Raw genomic sequence first — 20,449 nt, forward strand, 5'->3', positions numbered from 1 at the left:
GATCAACATGTCAGCAAATGTGGTAAATTAAAGAAACAGTTGACTTTGGAGTATTGAACAGCCATGATGTGAATGTCAATGAAAACCCTAGTCTAAACCATGTTAAGAACATAAACAGTTGATCAATAGCCGCCATTTTAGGTCTCGGACTAGGCTTGCACTCAGGTGTAAGAAACGAAGGAGATGACAATAAATCTTCTGCCAAATTTTCTACAATTTTTTTACTCTCTGGGCAGTGATACTTAATGTTCTCACAAGCTAAGCCTGGATACAAATAATTAAACAATATCTCAAACTTTTCTTTCTTCAATCCAGTGAATGATTTGAAAAGATTGCTGTTGTCTTGATGTTATCATAAGTAAACAATCGACTTTTTAAATTTTTGTTTATTAATTTCAACTCTTCATTTTCCAATGTCAGTTGCTTGCATTTCTCATTGCATAAATTTAATTTTTGTTCCATTAATATTTTTTCTGAACTCAGTGTGTCACAGTTTGTACATTTTTCCTCTGCATCTATTGTTAAAATATCTTGGCCATCATGGTCATCATCCAAATCTTTATTTTCACTGTCAGTGGCTGAGAATAATTTCAAACGCTTACATGGGGATTTCTTGTCTTTTTCATTTGTGGCGTTTTAAATGAAAATACACTAGCAATTGCTCCTGGTTTTAATGTCTTTATTCCTCTTCTAAGACTAACTCGAATTTCCTCTGGTTTGAAATGAAATTCACAGACTTTGGTGTACTTATTAATTTGAAAATTATCAGCACCGCCTCTTTTTGTATATTTGTAAATTTCTTTGCACCAAGCTCTGGGTAGTTTGTGCTTGGTGTCTTCATTTGGAAATCAAAACAGTCCGATATTTGTCTTTTGTTTCTTTTTATTGTAGGAAGAACTTTTGCATTCTGGAACACAGCAATACATAGAACGTCCTCCAGATATCGCTATTTCAGGAACAGTTGTTTACGAAGTGGAACAAGACATTTTTTTTTCCTGTTGTGGCTTGTAAACAAGTTCAACTTTAAAAAATACAGCTATCACGTACTGTCGCTGCGCTGTTGTTTTTGTTGTGTCCATACGGGACTCGTTATGAATTCGACGTAATGATTCCATCATGGAATTAGGGAAAGCCGTATTGCTGTTGAAATCAGCATGGTTATTTTTCGCCGTTTTTAGGGCTTTTTAAACCCGTGGATGATTCTTTACAGCAGAAAATGCGATTAGTGCAATTTTAACGCAGCTGACCTAATCTAAACATCCAGAAAGGCAGCAGAATTTGCGAGTTGTTGCTGTTTGCAACTTTACAAAATGATTAAAAATGTGTCATGGCCACAATAAGGTGGCAAAAGGATATTAAGCGTTGTGCTGAAATTAAAAACAAAACATAAGAAAACTGGGATGCATAAAATAAAATCACAGCTATGGGTTGCCACTTTTTTAAATGAGTAATTCTAAATATTTGATGCAGGGGTGTCTGTTACGGCCACTTTCTTTTTCTTTTTCGTAAATCAACGAGAAGAATTAACATCAAATATATTGTCTTCTATTCAAAAAAAGATACAATATTGTGTTTTTAACACGTAATAGAGATTTTTATACCAATTCTGAAGTACCAGAGACTTTAAAAAAATAAGTTATAGCTACCTAGAAAATTAAATAAAAATAAAAATTAAGAAAATGTATGTCAATACTAAGTATGAGAGTATACAATAAAATTGTAACTGTCTTTAAGTATAGAATGTACGTTTTCCCCATAAACCTTTTGCAACTTTTGGACGCTTTTGTTTCCTAACTTCGTACAACACAACATATTTGATAAACTTTTTCAGATTTTTATTATCTAGATTATTCTTTGCTTTCACCTCCATAGTTTTGTGTTTAAACATCAAATGAAGTGGTGTTAACTCATCTTGTGCCCCCTCTCCAAGACGCATTGAGTGAATTGATAAACAGTTCTTTAGAATAAGTGCGAATAAAGATATCCAGTGAAATGATAACATTTTTGTCTAGAAAAACAATTCTTTTACTACATACAACTTCTTTGTGATAATAACAGAATGCAAATATTATTGACAGTTATAAAATTTTTTTACAATTAATCAATTTTTTTTTCTTTTTATAAGAAGTACTTTTAGCCCATTAGTACTAGACCGCTAAAATTGGGGAAACTTTCAGAAATCTAAAAAAGTGAAAGAAAAAGTATAAAGAAAAGCTCTATTCCCTACAAAAACGATAGAAAGGCTACCTGTTTCTCTTCCCTGCCTTCGCTATTGCCCTGTATTTTCTTTTTTTTTTACGCTCTCCCTTCTCTCATAAAAAATATCAAAAATGAGAAAATGATGAGTTTAGCTCACTAAACTAACAAAAATGTATACTTCTTTAAGGCGATTAAAAACCTAGAAAAAGTTCGTTTAAAATTTTTTAGCGCTTACCTGTAGCTACAATCGTGGACAAAAATATTGAGACTAAGGCAGTTTTTTTGAAAATTTGCACATTCTTTAGCACGCCCGCACACCGACATAATTCACGTCGGGGATCACGAAGGCCCCGAAATTCGTGAATAATGGCCTTGCTGACCTTCGACAAGCGAACGTCGACAAGCGAACGTCGACAAGCGAACGTCGACAAGCGAACGTCGACAAGCGAACGTCGACAAGCGAACGTCAACAAGCGAACGTCGACAAGCGAACGTCGACAAGCGAACGTCGACAAGCGAACGTCGACAAGCGAACGTCGACAAGCGAACGTCGACAAGCGAACGTCGACAAGCGAACGTCGACAAGCGAACGTCGACAAGCGAACGTCGACAAGCGAACGTCGACAAGCGAACGTCGACAAGCGAACGTCGACAAGCGAGACAAGTTCAAGATGTGTGACAAGTTCAAGATGTGTGAATCTAATATAGAATGAGCCTACGCAATTACTTGTGGTGGCGAACTTCGAACTTCGTTGTGTTGTCCCAACATATTGTGACCACGATTGTAGCCTGTAATTTTGTTCAATCAAGAACTTATGAGGGTGGTAATACAATTTTAAAATTTATACATGTTGGTAACAAAAAGATAGCGGACAAAATAATAGAATTTATTTTTAGGGAGTCTGGGAGGCTGGAGTAAGCCAAAGCGAGTTATTTACTTTCCGTTATTCTTTAAGATAAGCAATAGAAATTTGTATAAATAGGTATTGGATAACGTGGCGTTTGTTTCTTCAATATATCTTTTTAATGAAATATAAAATAAATGTGATTTATTGCTTGTACAATAACAGGCTAGCTTGTGATAATTACATTGTCTGATAACGTTTCGCAGGCTAAACCCGGGACATCATTTATTTATTTCATCGTCAACAGCGGACTTCAGAATATAGGTTATTTGGTCAGATCCAAAATCTGGAATTGTACCAATTTTTGCTACGTCGTCACGCCCAAATTTCCCATCATTTCAACATTCGGATCAATCATGGAAGCATTTTTTTTAAAAATTTATCGCAGACATTGTAAAAAGTGCAGCTATCTCATCTTCGACGTTGTTTTAGCCTGTAGTCCTGCCTACCGGCTGCAGAGTATTAGCCAAGCAATGCTATTTTGGCAATTTCGAGAAGCAGCCGAAATGCAGACATTTTCGCAAGTATGTCCAGGGTTAGAGACACAACACGTGATTAAGTAGTCCACCATATTATTCGAACACGTCTGGAACAAACTCGTCCACACGCCTCTTTAGGTTTTTATATTAGGAAAAAACCGTCCCAATAAAAAACCTAAAAAGCCCTGGTGACGAGGTTACGTGTGTTAATTAAAAGTAGTAATATATTTATTTCTAAACTGCAGGTAAAAAATAGCATTTGGTAAACAGCTACTTGCTTGCAGGCTAAAATATTTTCGCACCTACTATCTTTTAGCAAGAAACAAATTTTAACTGAAAATAATTCCCTCAACACACATTTACTTGTCTCCTCAGATTTCGCTTTAAGAATATAGCTGTTGCGAATACGATTCTAATGCCAAGAAAAAAACTCAATCTTGGCATTTAGTGTCACCAGTAGGAGGGAGGAGGACGAAAGGGGCGGAAGGAAGGGGAACGGAGGGTGGGGGCGGAGAGTGGACAGAGGAAGGAGGATGGATAATGACATCGTTCCCTAGATTTTATGAAGTTTACATTCACGTTTTTAGGTAAGAGATATCGACACATAGACAATAACGTCGTTAGAACAGTAAACACATGGGTTTAAAACAGTGTAAGAATGAAATAAACTAACGTTCAGAAGCTTGGTAACTATGTTACACTCATTATTTTGGCAGAATAACTGCAGTGTTTGAGATTTTAGAAAACGTTCTGAAAATGTCTGCATATTAGCGTTTAAAATCAAATCAAGTAAAACATTCTCTAGATAAGCCATTCGCACTTCTTCTCTGAAATAAAATAAGCTCTTTATAGAGGGCAACTCTATACAACCGAAAATTTTCTCGGAACAGAATGAAATGACAATACTCATAACAAAACTTCTATATGGCAGACATTTTTAAACCATATACTTAACTACATTGTACAACATTTCAATGTCTAAATTTCCAATACCGCTTAAATCTGACCTTCCATAGGCCTTATTTTCTAATTCACTGTGCTCAACCGAAAATAGCTTTGCCTATTTTCTAATTGCCTATTTTTTGCCTATTTTTGAGACAGGGAAGACTCAACAACTTCGACTATGGCATGTGAGCGCTTTCATGCCTTGCACGACCCTTAAAAACCTAAAACCACGTGACCTGCCTTGGCCATACAAACAAAAATGAATTCAAATATAACGAATTCTTTCAAGAAGTTTGTGTAATTTTTTTTTTTTTACTTTTTCAAATGAATATTCACAACATAGTTTTTAGGTTCTTTCTTTTTCTGGAATTAGCCTGTTGACATTTTGAGATTGCTCAAGGACAGGTTTTTGTAGCAATTTTATCTAATTTGAGATGAACCTCTACATGGCAGAGAGCTCTTTAAATAAGATCCCGATGGTGTCTGTTATATGTCTTGTTTTAAACGTGTGAATCACAACTACATCCTACCATTTTTTCAAAGTGCATTTTTTATTTTATTTTGTTACTTTCCCTTAAACATTTACGCTACCAGACATATGCACTAGCCAACAAGGCATATGATAGAAGGGTTTGGTAGCGAAGTTTATTTCGACATTTTCCGGTCACGAAACAGCAAATACACACAATAAAAATTATACAAAACCGTAAACAATATTGCAAAGTAAGTTTTTAAGCATACGTGCGCTCGAGTTTAAAAACACGTTTTATAAGTTACACTTACGTTACATAAATTACTTCGTTTTAACACATGAATGTAATATTCATTTTAATTCAATCTCTAACAGAAACAGAAGCACATTCCAAAACTAATTCATTTGTATCTCACACCCTTTTTAAAAACTTTAAAATACGTCCTTTGTTCTTTCAAGTCTACGGAGAAAAACATGACAGACTAAAAGTAAGCAAGACTAAAAGTAAGCAAGACTAATCGTCCATTTTAGTCTCTTTGTTGCATTTGCGCGTACAACTTTCGCGCGTACAACTTTCGCGCGTGTAACTTTTATTAAGTAATAATTGAGTCTAATTTCGCATGAATTAGCTTTCGAGTCAAACTTTGCCACAGAAGATGATTTTCTTTACTTTAGCCTTGCCTATTTTACAGTAATTTTCGTGCTTTTAATTTTTGCGCATACTCTTTTGTTTTTTATCCAACCAAGTCGTTGACATTCCTTTTAATAAGGTTTCATTAACTTTTTTTGCCAGCTTTCACAGTTCTTGAAAAAAAGAAGGGAATTTGCCTTTATTTTGTATGGCCTTTGTGAGACAAGCACATTTTTTTCTTACAACCTCTTATTACAGCCTCGACGTTACATATGGCATATTTTATCGATAACTCTCGGTCCCATGTATGCTGGACAAGTTGTAAAAAAAATCAATAAAGATACTTTCGTCACAACCCTAAGTCTATAAAAGCGTTTTTACAATAATTTTAACGTTGATATTTTATCTTCATTGCTTTTCCATCCCCTCTGCTAAACATGCTTGAAGTTTTTTTAGGTGTGCAGCTTTTAAAGTTTCATCTGCGACTCGTGTTAATGTGTCATGTTATCTGTATGACTTCTAAACACGTTTTGGAAAATGACTGTTACAATGACCATTTAACAATATATGTCACGGAGACTTTATTGGATACTTACAGTTCAAATGGAATCCAGAGAATTCAAACGATATAAAATTAATCATATTTCAGTTAACATGTCATTTTTCAGTCCTTCTAGAAATTTGAAGAAATTTTACAGCATCAATGGCAGAACTGAAATTTTGTATATATGTAGTTAGTTTTTAAATGACTATCCTGTAAAAAATACTCGTTTTTAATAAATAAATAATATTTAACGACTATAAAATCGTGTTCCTCTTTGTTCAGTAATCTCTATGTTAGGCCTTCTAAACATCTGCAAACAATGTTCAACACCCATTCTATGTAAAGCATGCTCTGTCACAGACTTCATTTCATTTCAGCGGCTTTAAAATCAACGACAAGTTTTTAGGGCGGTAAATTTAAAGAGCAAATTTACAATATTGAGCTTTGGTGACATCCCTCTTTGGTATGTAGATGTTTTGCATAAAAGAGGTCTGGAAGCGAAGGTGCTTTACTTCAATGAAAGGCAAGTAAAAATATTAAAATGAAATATATTTTTAAGAAGTAAATAAAGAAATACATTAAAACTGTCCAGGTTTTGCTAGTCAACTTAAAAGAAGGAACGTTTTCCCCACAATCCTTTAAACTCGTTCAATTCAGCTTTTTTACCGCTTGATTTTAGAAGTTTTAACAATTTCTTTCTTTCCTTTATGGCTTGAATGTCTTTCTCTATATTTTCTGGGGTTTTGTATTGTGGCGTTGCATCTTGACTGCGCATGTCCGATAGACTTAAATAAACGTTGTCCTGTGACACTCCTGATATACGCATCGACTCAACTGCAAAAGTGCAAAGGATCAAGAATGTGGCAATGTAGAAGTTCAAAGGCTTCATCGTAATCTAAAAAAACAATAGATTATTGACATAAATTTTCAGGGGGGGTGTTTTCGTGAAATTATTTTGCAAATCATAGGTAATAATTAGAATTGCACGTAACAAACATATCATATATTTTTTAAAATATATCAAGAAAAAATAAATTATGGTGAACGTACTAAAAATTAAGTTCAAGAATTTTACAAATTTCGCGAATAAAGAAAGTTTTTTTATTTGCAGCGATATAAATAGTACCTAATCGTGCTATGCACAGAAGGTGGCTACATAATCTCTGTTTTTGTCTATTTCCTTGTATTCATACACTCATTATAAGCTACCTTCTGCTTAACTGACGCTTCGTCTCTTCAAGAATTTAAGCCTCGTGTTGCAAAACGTTGCATGTTCAAACAAAAACAAAAATAAAGTTCTTACCTTTTTGATGTGAAGCAAGGATATGATACTGCAATGTATTTATACCAACCTACTTGCATCTAATCTCTCATTTTTATACCAATAGTCTTGTTTACACACGTTGTGACATTACGCCTCAGCATCTCACCTCTGCGAGAAGAACGTGTCTTGTTATGCAATGTCTTCGTTAAACTTTGATGTTAAGTTGTGCAACCATTATGTTGCACAACTTAACATCAAACATTATGAAACATAACATTATGAAACCATTCTGAAAGTGTCTCTCTTTTGGATAGCAGAATGATTTACACGCTAAAAGAACAACAACAAAAAACAGGGGAACGAACAAAAAAATAGTTGGAAGTAACGGCTAAGGCGTCAAATGTTATTTAAAATTCATCCTTGCGGCTTTGCTTCCCAGTCACAACAAAAGGAAAATTTTGCAATTCGTCGTTGTAAATTCTGCTTTTAAATGTGGTTAAAACCTAAATAAATAAAAATAATGATAATAAGCAAAAATGCTTCCTGGTGAAAGAGCTCCAGCCAGAAAAATAATAGCATCTGATGGAAAGGTTTAGTGAACAGATAATATAAAGTACGACTTAGTTCCCAGGCTTTTTTGTCAAAGTTCTCCTTTTACTTCATTGTGCTTACACAGAGTTTCAATTTTTGGAATACAATCAGCGAAAATCTGTACATTCACTCGCGCAATTTTTTTGTACTGATGCAAGTCGTGGAGCTGCTTAGTATTTAAAAAACGACCAAAGTCGTTGACATGGTCGAAAAACGTTGAAATACACGACCTTATTCGCTGTCATGTTCGAACCAAGTTTAAATACACTGACACGAGACGAAAGAATTATTTGTTTGCTGTCGTGATACAAACGCGTATTAATTATTCGCTATCGTGATACGACCGAGTATTAAGAACTCGTTTCGTGGTAGACCGAGTATTAGCCTCTCGCTGTTGTGATACGACCGAGTATTAAAATTGACCACTCGCTATCGTGATGCGACCACGGATAGAACACATATTGCTTTTTTTTAGTCAAGGCATGAAAAATCGTTTTTTTAGCTATGTTAAATTAGCCTTTTCCCTCCGTTTTAAGAAAATCTTACAGAACCCTAAAAAATCTCGCGTAGTATTCGAGTACACTTGTTGACATCTGGTAATTTTACTAGTTAAATTCCTAATGTCTAAATTTGTTAGTTATAGCTTGCTCAAATGTTGAAATTTCACAGTTAGTGCGTCTAAGCGCTTAAGTCGGATATTTTTCTAAATGTTATAATTCGACATCTGGCTTTTTTTACTCTCAAAGGTATAGCAGGCGCTAATATAAAAAAATAGACAAGTGTTTATAAACCTAAAATCAGACAGATGTTTTTTTTTTAGTTTTAAAATTCCGTAAGCTGATGTAGCAATACCGACAGCTAGTTTTTCTAAGGGCTTAATTTACAAATCAAAATAATTTTTATCGTATTCAAACCTCGTCCCCAGAGCATCTTGGGTTAAGATGCCGTGATGTGATGTGGTTACCATAAAAAGATTTGACGAATTTGATTTATTATAATTTCTTGCATAACAACACGGGGAAGGTGGTTTTTCTAGAGTGAAGTGGGAACGCCCTGGTATCAACTGCGTGGGGAATTTGATTTTGGTTTTGGTTTTAACTTTTACAGTAAATGAAAAGTTGATTTGAGTAAGGGTAGTTAGTTATGGCACTGGAAGTACAAATTAAAAAACAAGCCTTGATGTAATAAGATTTCCAACAGGGAAAAATTATTTAAACAGACAGGTCTCCTAGATTTCTTCCCAAAGCTTCAAAATTAAAGTCCATATTTTGAAGATATTTTTTATGATAATAATTACCTGGGTACTAACTTGCGGTTCATAAAAAAATACATTTCGCCAGCCTCGTCCCCCTTCACATCTTGTATCTTTTCTGACATCAGGACGGCGCTCGTGAGTATTGATTTAACAATTGACGATCCCTTGATATGATTTTGTCCGTCGGCGTTCCATTTCCTTGTTTTTAAACTATAATTTATCATTTTTTTTATTCTTTTTCGCGCGTATTAATTTTTAAGAATGGAATCTCAAATATTATTTTGCGGCTACATAATTTCAGACATTTAGAAAAAAAACCCCGCTAAAACCGCACACCAGATTTTTTATTCACTACTATCAAAATATTTGAGTCGTACGTGCTTTCTTCGTAAATGTCCCTTAATGTCTACAATACCCACCGCCTTTCTGTCAAAATATTTCATCCATTTAAGAGTGACATGTTTCTCAAGCATTTTGACATTCGTGTTTCTTTTCATTTTTTAATGCGCTTTTTTTAATTTATCTTTAGGGGCCATTTAATAATTGAGTAACACCCAAACTCGCCATTTTTTACCACTTTACACCTCTTGTAACGCATCGTAACAAATCTAGTACCACCCACCCACAAATCCCCTTGTTATGTAACATCAATTCATTTTCTATAGTACCAAAAACCTTCATGTAACAGGTAATCAGGCAAACTAATTCTTGTTTTAAAAAAAAGATATAGCTGACAGATCCATTTTCGTAACACTTCGTAACGAAAATGATCATACCTTTCAGGCGTTACGTAATTATTGAATGGTTTCTACTTTATTCCGTTTTTATGATAATCTTATTTATTTTAATGTTTGATAATTTCTTAAGCTGAATTTCCACTCAACAGCAGTACTTAAATTTGATTGGTTATCTGCTAATTATTTATTTTCTGTCTTTTGTTTCAACGTTTAGCTTAAATCGAATTGGATAGGCTTATTGGCCAATAAGATTTTAGAAATAACAATTTTCCGTTCCTATCCGTTCCATCTTTTTTTACACCTTACAAGTAGCAGTTCAATAAGGTTTTACTTGGTTTTATTTTATAGCATTTTTTTATAAATAAATGTTACAAATACAACAAAATGAAATCCTTCTCGTTTTGTTTCTCGCCATCAGGTTGGCAATGTTTCTTCAGTAGAGATGGTGCAGTGGTAGCGCATTCGGTTTGTAATCATAAGGACTCCGCGCCCTGTTTGGTGCCATCTCCTGACCGCTCATCCAGTTTTGTGGCAGGCAAGCAGGTTGGAGCAGTTCTATACGTATCTCTAGTGGTAATGTATAATAGTAAGAGTCGGGAGGAGGAAGAGTCAGCTGTTAGGATGGAATTTTCAAGAACATTAAAACTTCCCGTTACTTACTGACTTACCTAATTTTTCTGACTTACCTAAGTTTTTGGCATTGTATGGGCTAATTTTATACTACGTTCACGTAATTTGAAATTTATTACTTATTACATTAGGATATTTGGTAGATTCGTACGGCTTTCTCTAATTCAATGATGTAATCGTAATCTCGGTTTCAAAATAAGACCTGTATGGACAGAATTGTAAACAAGGTGGCGGCAAGCGAGGTGGATTTGCAAACTCTGCAAGTTATCAAGAATCCTGATAAAATTAGAAACATTTCTGAAACCCCCATGAAAAAAATATTCATAAATTGTTGTTACAAAACATAGACATTGATGTTGAAGTAAAATTGAACGGTGCAGAAGAATTATCTTGGGGTAAATCCTTGGATTTCTTGCCATTATATACTAGACGAGAAATTGATCAACATTAAAGAAACAGTTGACTTTGGAGTATTGAGCAGCCATGATGTGAATGTCAATGAAAACCCTAGTCTAAACCATGTTAAGAACACAAACAGTTGATCAATAGCCGCCATTTTAGGTCTCGGACTAGGCTTGCACTCAGGTGTAAGAAACGAAGGAGATGACAATAAATCTTCTGCAAATTTTCTACAATTTTTTTACTCTCTGGGCAGTGATACTTAATGTTCTCACAAGCTAAGCCTGGATACAAGTAATTAAACAATATCTCAAACTTTTCTTTCTTCAATCCAGTAAATGATTTGAAAAGATTGCTGTTGTCTTGATGTTATCATAAGTAAACAATCGACTTTTTAAATTTTTGTTTATTAATTTCAACTCTTCATTTTCCAATGTCAGTTGCTTGCATTTCTCACTGCATAAATTTAATTTTTGTTCCATTAATATTTTTTCTGAACTCAGTGTGTCACAGTTTGTACATTTTTCCTCTGCATCTATTGTTAAAATATCTTGGCCATCATGGTCATCATCCAAATCTTTATTTTCACTGTCAGTGGCTGAGAATAATTTCAAACGCTTACATGGGGATTTCTTGTCTTTTTCATTTGTGGCGTTTTAAATGAAAATACACTAGCAATTGCTCCTGGTTTTAATGTCTTTATTCCTCTTCTAAGACTAACTCGAATTTCCTCTGATTTGAAATGAAATTCACAGACTTTGGTGTACTTATTAATTTGAAAATTATCAGCACCGCCTCTTTTTGTATATTTGTAAATTTCTTTGCACCAAGCTCTGGGTAGTTTGTGCTTGGTGTCTTCATTTGGAAATCCAAACAGTCCGACATTTGACTTTTGTTTCTTTTTATTGTAGGAAGAACTTTTGCATTCTGGAACACAGCAATACATAGAACGTCCTCCAGATATCGCTATTTCAGGAACAGTTGTTTGCGAAGTGGAACAAGACATTTTTTTTCCTGTTGTGGCTTGTAAACAAGTTCAACTTTAAAAAATACAGCTATCACGTACTGTCGCTGCGCTGTTGTTTTTGTTGTGTCCATACGGGACTCGTTTTGAATTCGACGTAATGATTCCATCATCGAATTAGGGAAAGCCGTATTGCTGTTGAAATCAACATGGTCATTTTTCGCCGTTTTTAGGGCTTTTTAAACCCGTGGATTATTCTTTACAGCAAAAAATGCGACTAGTGCAATTTTAATGCAGCTGATCTAATCTAAACATCCAGAATTTGCGAGTTGTTGCTGTTTGCAACTTTACAAAATGATTAAAAATGTGTCATGGCCACAATAAGGTGGCAAAAGGATATTAAGCGTTGTGCTAAAATTAAAAACAAAACATAAGAAAACTGGGATGCATAAAATAAAATTACAGCTATGGGTTGCCACTTTTTTAAATGAGTAATTCTAAATATTTGATGCAGGGGTGTCTGTTACGGCCACTTTCTTTTTCTTTTTCGTAAATCAACGAGAAGAATTAACATCAAATATATTGTCTTCTATTCAAAAAAAGATACAATATTGTGTTTTTAACACGTAATAGAGATTTTTATACCAATTCTGAAGTACCAGAGACTTTAGAAAAATAAGTTATAGCTACTTAGAAAATTAAATAAAAATAAAAATTAAGAAAATGTATGTCAAGTATGAGAGTATACAATAAAATTGTAACTGTGTTCAAGTATAGAATGTACGTTTTCCCCATAAACCTTTTGCGACTTTTGGACGCTTTTGTTTCCTAACTTCGTCTAACACAACATATTTGATAAACTTTTTCAGATTTTTATTATCTAGATTATTCTTTGCTTTCACCTCCATAGTTTTGTGTTTAAACATCAAATGAAGTGGTGTCAACTCATCTTGTGCCCCCTCTCCAAGACGCATTGAGTGAATTGTTAAACAGTTCGTTAGAATAAGTGCAAATAACGATATCCAGTGAAATGATAACATTTGTCTAGAAAAACAATTCTTTTACTAGATACAACTTCTTTGTGATAATAACAGAATGCAAATATTATTGACAGTTATAAATTTTTTTTACAAGTAATCAATTTTTTCTTTCTTTTCACATCTTCCTAACAATAAATTAGAACAGAAAAAACAACAGTATTGGAGTAACTTGTTATATTGGTAGGTTATATTGGTAGGAATATCGGTATATTGGTAGAGTGGTACATCGCATATGACATATTTTATAAAACATATTTCATATTCATCACAGATCTTTGCACTTGACATCGACCGACTTGTGACCAGCAACTGGATTAAAAACTTTCTCGGTATCCACGGCCAAATGTGGATTGCATCTTTTGTGCGTATTTTCCAAGAAATAAAACCGTGAAGCTGGTCACTTTACAGTTGTCGATGTCCGTCTGTTCTTCTTCACGCCGACATTTTCTTGATTATTTGTGCCGGTGCGGTACATAAAACGAAAATTGCATCAATTAATATTAATGACAGTTAAAGTTTGCGATGCTTTCCACGCGACCAAAGACCGAGGCTTGGCCGAGGATACAACACGTGCATTTAAACTATTCTCATGCGCATGCGCATAACCCGAAAAATCGGGTTACATTGTAGTGCAGAATCCGAAAAGAAACTTCGTTCCCGACTTATCGCAGAACGTCGGAAACAGCACTTCTTTTCACATCTTCCTAACAATAAATTAGAACAGAAAAAACAACAGTATTGGAGTAACTTGTTATATTGGTAGGAGAGTTAAAAGAGGACCAATTTTTGTTACAATCCTAAATCTTTGCTTACAGAGAGTCGTTGAGATTTGCTATCTTTTATGTATCCGTCCCTACTGGAACTTGATGACCACCTGCCGTGTTTACTTATCATTCTGTCAGTGACGCCGTTATTTGCAGCAGCACTAGCTCCACCTGAGCGCAAAGAATGTAACCCAAAATTTTCCGGTACTTTTTGAATTGTATTCAAATGTTCGTGAAATGTTTTTCTGGCGCTTTCGTAGGATATAGAAAGATGCCCTAACACATTGTGGCCTGTCTTTGTTTTCGCCAAACGACAAATTTAATAAGAATCCGGCTGAAATTTCAAATTAGTCATACACAGATACTTTCGTAACCAGGTTACTGGACATGTGGAATTACCAGTGTGAGCTATGTACACAATGTGACCTTCTCTTAGCTGATCCGTTTTGGATTTTTTAACACTAATTTCAAATGAATCTTGTTTATCTTCCAAGTCCTTAACTTTTAAGGCTAATGCGAAAGAATCCTGCGAATCCTAGCACGCATAACACTATAAACCTCATGTGCATGAAGTTTGAACTTTCTCCATAATATGCAATTATCTCTTTAATTATGTCCACTGTGAACGGCTCTTTCTTATTGCACGTTTTACCGACTAATCGTTTTGCGCCTGCAAAGGCTAATTTAACAATTGAGTGGTCTGTTGGCGACGAAAAACCTGCATTAATGTGTCCCCAGCGTATTCCACAAAGTGCCGAAATTATTGTACTTATTGAACATCCTTCCATAACCAAGTCGTTAAAATAAATACATGCGAAAAATGGGTCGGCAGGACAATGGTTGACCTTAGTATCTAAAATCTACCCACTTTTGCCAAGCTCTTTTGTATTTAATAATCGTTTCCTTCGCGTAAGCCGCTTGTAAAAGTTGTGGTAAATTTGCTGCTTTTGACTCAAGTGCAGTGTTTTGTATCGCGTCTAGTTTTTCCCAAATACCAACATTGATGTGATCTGTTAAGAATAGAAGAATGTAAATAAGCCTCCTATATATGATTTTTTAGAAAACCTAACCATTAGTGGTTCTGGCTAATTTAATGCACACGCCCGTCCGGCGATTTAAGACATACGCCCGTCCGGCGGTTACTCACATACGCCCGTCGGCGATTTAAGACATACGCCCGTTTGGCGGTTAAGTAATATACATAAGTCTGCTAAGGCGTTTTTCACCCGTGCGGCAGTTGTCCTTGTGTCAAATTCGTTACAGAGAAAATAACAAAAGTTGATTTTTGAATCTGTATTAAATTCCACTAACAAAGCTAAAGATTTAAACTTAGCAAAGCCTTCAAATACAGTTTTACTGGCGGTATAATTATAAAAATAAGGATCTAATAACAAGTAATCTTTTACAAATTCGTAAAAATAGATTCCGTTCGGAGTTAACAATGGCCAGAAATATGACGATTGCCACATAGGGACTAATAGAACGCCTCGACCGTTACAAAGTTTTAGATGATTTAGAACATCGCCCACTAACGAAATAGGGGGGCAAAACCAATAAAAATCACCGAACCAATTGTAAGTGAACGCGTTAACACCACGCGAATTCGGACAAAAATATTTTGAGTTAAAGTTGTTAATTTTCTTATTTATGTCATCGGCGAAACGATCGACTGTAAAAATGCAAAACTTCTGTTGAATGTAATTAAATGATTCGTAATCTATCCCCCAGTTGTCGGAATCAATTATTTTTGATAAAAAATCTGCTTTGTTATTTGCCTCCCTCGGGATCCATGACGATTGTAATTTGATATTAAAAAATTATTGAAGCATCAAAAATTTCTAAAGCGAGTTTTTGTAAATGCGGTCTCCTGCTGCCTACTTCTGTAATTCGAGTGACATTAACATTATCTGAAAACCCTTGAACTGATTCATTTTTTACACGTGGGCCTACCGCTTGCAGAATAAGTTTAACAGCTAAAAGTTCCCGGTAAGTAGAACTTGTACGTCTTTCTTCCGAAGTAAAATTTCCCCTGGCGATAATATCTCCCAACCGTTGCATAACATAACCCCCATAACCACTGTCACTGGCGTCGGAGTAAATAACCTTGGTTGTTAAGGTGTTCTTTTTTATTTGATAACCGTTTGTGTTGAAGAGGTTTCTGTACCAAAAAAGAAGATCTGACTTTAAAAATTCATCTAACGTTTCTAATTTTTGCCAAGTTATACGAGATTCTATAAAGCGGTACATGTGCCTTGTAAAAAGTCTTGTTAAAGGGCCAATAGCTAAAGTCATTGAGATAATTCGTCCGGCAATTTTTGAGATAAATTTTGCGCTTACACGATCGCTGTTTAATGCTAATTTCACAAGTGAGAAAAGTTTACTTAGTTTTTCAGATGGAACGTAAAATTTGCTAGTGCGGGTATCGATGTTAAAGCCGAGCCATTTTCCAGTTTTACGAGGCTCAAACTTTGATTTTTCTAGATTAATGGTGAGTCCTGCTCTTGCTAAATCGTTTTGAATAATCGCAGAATGCTTTTTTGTTGTCTCTAATAATTTTGAACCAAAAATACCATTATCTAAATACATAGTACATCTTATACCGTCTTTTCGCCATTTTGTTAACAAAGGTCTTGTCAGCTTTGTAAACGCGTAACAAGCGCTAGCCAGACCGAAAGGTAAAACGAGAAATTGATAATATTTTACCGTGTTATCTGGAAAAGTCCAGGGAAATCCTAAATACTTTCGATCATGCTCATGAATGGGAATGTGATGGTAGCCATGTTTTAAATCAAACGTTGAGAAGTAATAATCTGTTTCAAGATGCTGTGATAAGATTTTTAAATCTTCGTATTTAAATTTTGGAAAAGTTAAGTAATCGTTCACATGTCTTAAATCTAAAACCAATCGTAATTTATTTCCTTCTGCTACTGTAAGCGGATTGCAACAATTTGGAACGTTGGAAACCTCTTCGATACAACCGTCTTTTAAAAGTTGCTTAATACTATGCGCTACAAACTCTTTATGTTTTAGACTCGAGGCATTGTTCTTAGCGGCAAACGATGGCGGTTAAAGGTTAAAAGGTAGGCGATAGCCATGCTTTATCATACTTAAAACGAAAGGTGACGTATCAAGCTCATCCTGCCAGAATCTTAAATTTTGTTGAAGTTTTCCCACTACAGAATGTTCTAAAACAAGTAAAAACGCAAAGAATTACATTAAATTAAAAACGTGTTAAACTCAAAAAGTAGATTCGAAAACTAAAATTGTTTGTCTCTTTTCAATTCGTTATGAGTGACTTGTGGTACCATCGTATTGTTGCTTCGTGAAAAAGGACAACGTGCGGAATAATGACCTAGTCTACCACAGCCCCAGCATACAATGTTTTCGCTTAGGCGAGGACTTTCTCTTGTTCCAGAATACCTTGGGCCAAAATACGTTTGAAATTGGGATGCTGGTCTACTACGATCAAAGTTCATTCGTTGGGGAAAAGTGCGTTGCTTTAATTTTCTACGCTTTTCGCTTTTAGCATTGGCTGAACGGATTGCTCGATTTATAAGTTTTTCGTCTTCTGAATCAGACGCTAAGTCGTCACTTAAATATTCATTAACCGTTACCCAATCTTCTCTGTCTGCCAACTTAATGAGTTTAATACGTTTCTCAACTAAGGTCTTACCTTCAGACAACAATTTTTGCGCTTTTTCGATGTCCTTATCCGCCAAACTGTCCGCTGCCTTGTCGAATTTGTCCATAACGTTTTGGCAAAAGTTAAATTGGTGTTGATTTCCTTTGCCTTTTAGATTGACGCTGGCCAATTTCTTTTGAGATTCCAACGCTTTATCAATCTTTGACTGTTGGCTGTCTAAGAAACGTGAAGCAATTGTTTCAGCAACAGAGGTAGCAGCTGCCAATGTTTGCTCTTGGTGACGTTGAAGTGTATCTTCCACCAGCTGTTGGATACGTGTATCGAGTTCTTCAGGATTCGACATGCTGTTTATAGTTTGCGATGCTTTCCACGCGACCAAAGACCGAGGCTTGGCCGAGGATACAACACGTGCATTTATACTATTCTCATGCGCATGCGCATAACCCGAAAAATCGGGTTACATTGTAGTGCAGAATCCGAAAAGAAACTTCGTTCCCGACTTATCGCAGAACGTCGGAAACAGCGCTCTTTTTATAAGAAATATTTTTAGCCCATTAGTACTAGACCGCAACCTCGTTCCCAGGGCAATTTTTCGCTTTTTTGATATTTGAGACGGCGCGAAGAAATGACCCTGGGCCAGGCTGGCTAAAATCAGCACGATTCGTGCTGATTTTTAATTTATGCAAAATTTGGTCATTTTTTGTTAAGAATTGCATGCGGACCGCCGTGAACACCGTATTGCTATAATTTATGCAAAACAATCTTCGATCAAAATCAAGGATAGAGTTTTATTTTTAATCAGAAACAAGTTAGCTAAAGTGTTTTGAGTTTTTGCTTCAAGAAAACATGATTGCAGTGTTGCCTTTGATTTTTTCTTCTCGCCGTCCGAGATTGTCAGAGGAGAATAATGGGCCTGGAGACGAGGTTGTACTGGACCGCTAAAATTGGGGAAACTTTCAGAAATATAAAAAAGTGAGAGAAAAAGTATAAAGAAAAGCTCTACTCCATACAAAAACGATAGAAAGGATACCTGTTTCTCTTCCCTGCCTTCGCTATTATTTTCTTTTCTTTTTTTTTACGCTCTCCCTTCTCTCATAAAACATATCGAAAATGAGAAAATGATGAGTTTAGTTCACTAGACTAACAAAAATGTATATATCTTTAAGGAGAATAAAAACCTAGAAAAAGTTCGTTTAAAATTTTTTAGCGCTTACCTGTAGCTACAATCGTGGACAAAAATATTGAGACTAAGGCAGTTTTTTTACTCATTATCCAAATATGGACAAAAGAGTCAAATAGTCAATACTCTGCAGCCGGCAGGCTGCAAAGTCGCTACTTTTGCACACATTCTTTAGCACGCCCGCACACCGACATAATTCACGTCGGTGATCACGAAGGCCCCGAAATTCGTGATTAATGGCCTTGCTGACGTCAGCAACAAGCGAACTTTGACAAGCGAACTTTGACAAGCGAACTTTGACAAGCGAACTTTGACAAGCGAACTTTGACAAGCGAACTTTGACAAGCGAACTTCGACAAGCGAACTTCGACAACAAGCGAACTTCGACAAGCGAACTTCGACAAGCGAACTTCGACAAGCGAACTTCGACAAGCGAACTTCGACAAGCGAACTTCGACAAGCGAACTTCGACAAGCGAACTTCGACAAGCGAACTTCGACAAGCGAACTTCGACAAGCGAACTTCGACAAGCGAACTTCGACAAGCGAACTTCGACAAGCGAACTTCGACAAGCGAACTTCGACAAATAGAATGAGCCTACGCAATTACTTGTGGTGGCGAACTTCGAACTTCGTTGTGTTGTCCCAACATATTGTGACCACGATTGTAACCTGTACTTTTGTTCAATCAAGAACTTATGAGGGTGATAATACAATTTTTAAATTTATACATGTTGGTAACAAAAAGATAGCGGACAAAATAATAGAATTTATTTTTAGGGAGTCTGGGAGGCTGGAGTAAGCCAAAGCGAGTTACTTACTTTCTATTATTCTTTGAGATAAGCAATAGAAATTTGTATAAATAGGTATTGGATAACGTGGCGTTTGTTTCTTCAATATATCTTTTTAATGAAATATAAAATAATTGTGATTTATTGCTTGCACAATAACAGGCTAGCTTGTGTTAATTACATTGTCTGATAACGTTTCGCATGCTAAACCCTGGACATCTTTTATTTATTTCATCGTCAACAGCGGACTTCAGAATATAGGTTATTTGGTCAAATCCAAAATCTGGAATTGCACCAATTTTTGCTACGTCGTCACGCCCAAATTTCCTGTCATTTCAACATTCAGATCAATCATGGAAGCATTTTTTTTAAATTTATTGCAAACACTGTAAAAAGTGCAGCTATCGCATCTTCGACGTTGTTTTAGCCTGTAGTCCTGCCTACCGGCTGCAAAGTATTAGCCAAGCAATGCTATTTTGACCATTTCGAGAAGCAGCCAAAATGCAGACATTTTCGCAAGTATGTCCAGGGTTAGAGACACAACACGTGATTAAGTAGTCCACCATATTATTCGAACACGCCTGGAACAAACTCGTCCCCACGACTCTTTAGGTTTTTATATTAGGAAAAAACCGTACCAATAAAAAACCTAAAAAGCCCTGGTGACGAGGTTGCGTGTGGTAATCAAAGTAGTAATATATTTATTTCTAAACTGCAGGTTATGTGGTAAAAAATAGCATTTGGTAAACAGCTACTTGCTTGCAAGCTAAAATATTTTTGCACCTACTTTCTTTTAGCAAGAAACAAATTTTAACTGAAAATAATTCCCTCAACACACATTTACTTGTCTCCTCAGATTTCGCTTTAAGTATACAGCTGTTGCAAATACGATTCTAATGCCAAGAAAAAAACTCAATCTTGGCATTTAGTGTCACCAGTAGGAGGGAGGAGGACGACGGGGGCGCAAGGAAGGGGAACGGAGGGTGGGGGCGGAGAGTGGACAGAGGAAGGAGGATG

General features: G+C 35.6%; 2 protein-coding genes and 1 long non-coding RNA gene across 3 annotated transcripts; all 3 read right to left on the reverse strand.

Annotated features, from left to right (window-relative positions):
• Window positions 1–6,709: 6,709 nt before the first annotated feature.
• LOC130645417 (uncharacterized) lies at window positions 6,710–7,621 on the reverse strand. The gene is made up of 2 exons (XR_008982703.1): window positions 7,479–7,621; window positions 6,710–7,070 (listed from the first exon to the last, which is right to left on the reverse strand). It is a non-coding gene; the product is annotated as an uncharacterized LOC130645417 (long non-coding RNA).
• A 5,748-nt stretch (window positions 7,622–13,369) lies between these two features.
• LOC130646057 (uncharacterized) lies at window positions 13,370–14,607 on the reverse strand. The gene is made up of 4 exons (XM_057452193.1): window positions 14,400–14,607; window positions 14,177–14,329; window positions 13,849–13,990; window positions 13,370–13,502 (listed from the first exon to the last, which is right to left on the reverse strand). Exons 1-4 carry the CDS (start codon window positions 14,605–14,607, stop codon window positions 13,370–13,372), a joined length of 636 nt encoding a protein of 211 aa, XP_057308176.1.
• A 1,021-nt stretch (window positions 14,608–15,628) lies between these two features.
• LOC130646058 (uncharacterized) lies at window positions 15,629–17,805 on the reverse strand. Its single transcript, XM_057452194.1, has 3 exons — window positions 17,181–17,805; window positions 16,927–17,004; window positions 15,629–16,800 (listed from the first exon to the last, which is right to left on the reverse strand). Exons 1-3 carry the CDS (start codon window positions 17,803–17,805, stop codon window positions 15,629–15,631), a joined length of 1,875 nt encoding a protein of 624 aa, XP_057308177.1.
• Between the last annotated feature and the right edge of the window lie 2,644 nt (window positions 17,806–20,449).

The sequence above is a fragment of the Hydractinia symbiolongicarpus genome, chromosome 5 (assembly GCF_029227915.1).
Source record: "Hydractinia symbiolongicarpus strain clone_291-10 chromosome 5, HSymV2.1, whole genome shotgun sequence".
Taxonomy (NCBI): domain Eukaryota; kingdom Metazoa; phylum Cnidaria; class Hydrozoa; order Anthoathecata; family Hydractiniidae; genus Hydractinia; species Hydractinia symbiolongicarpus.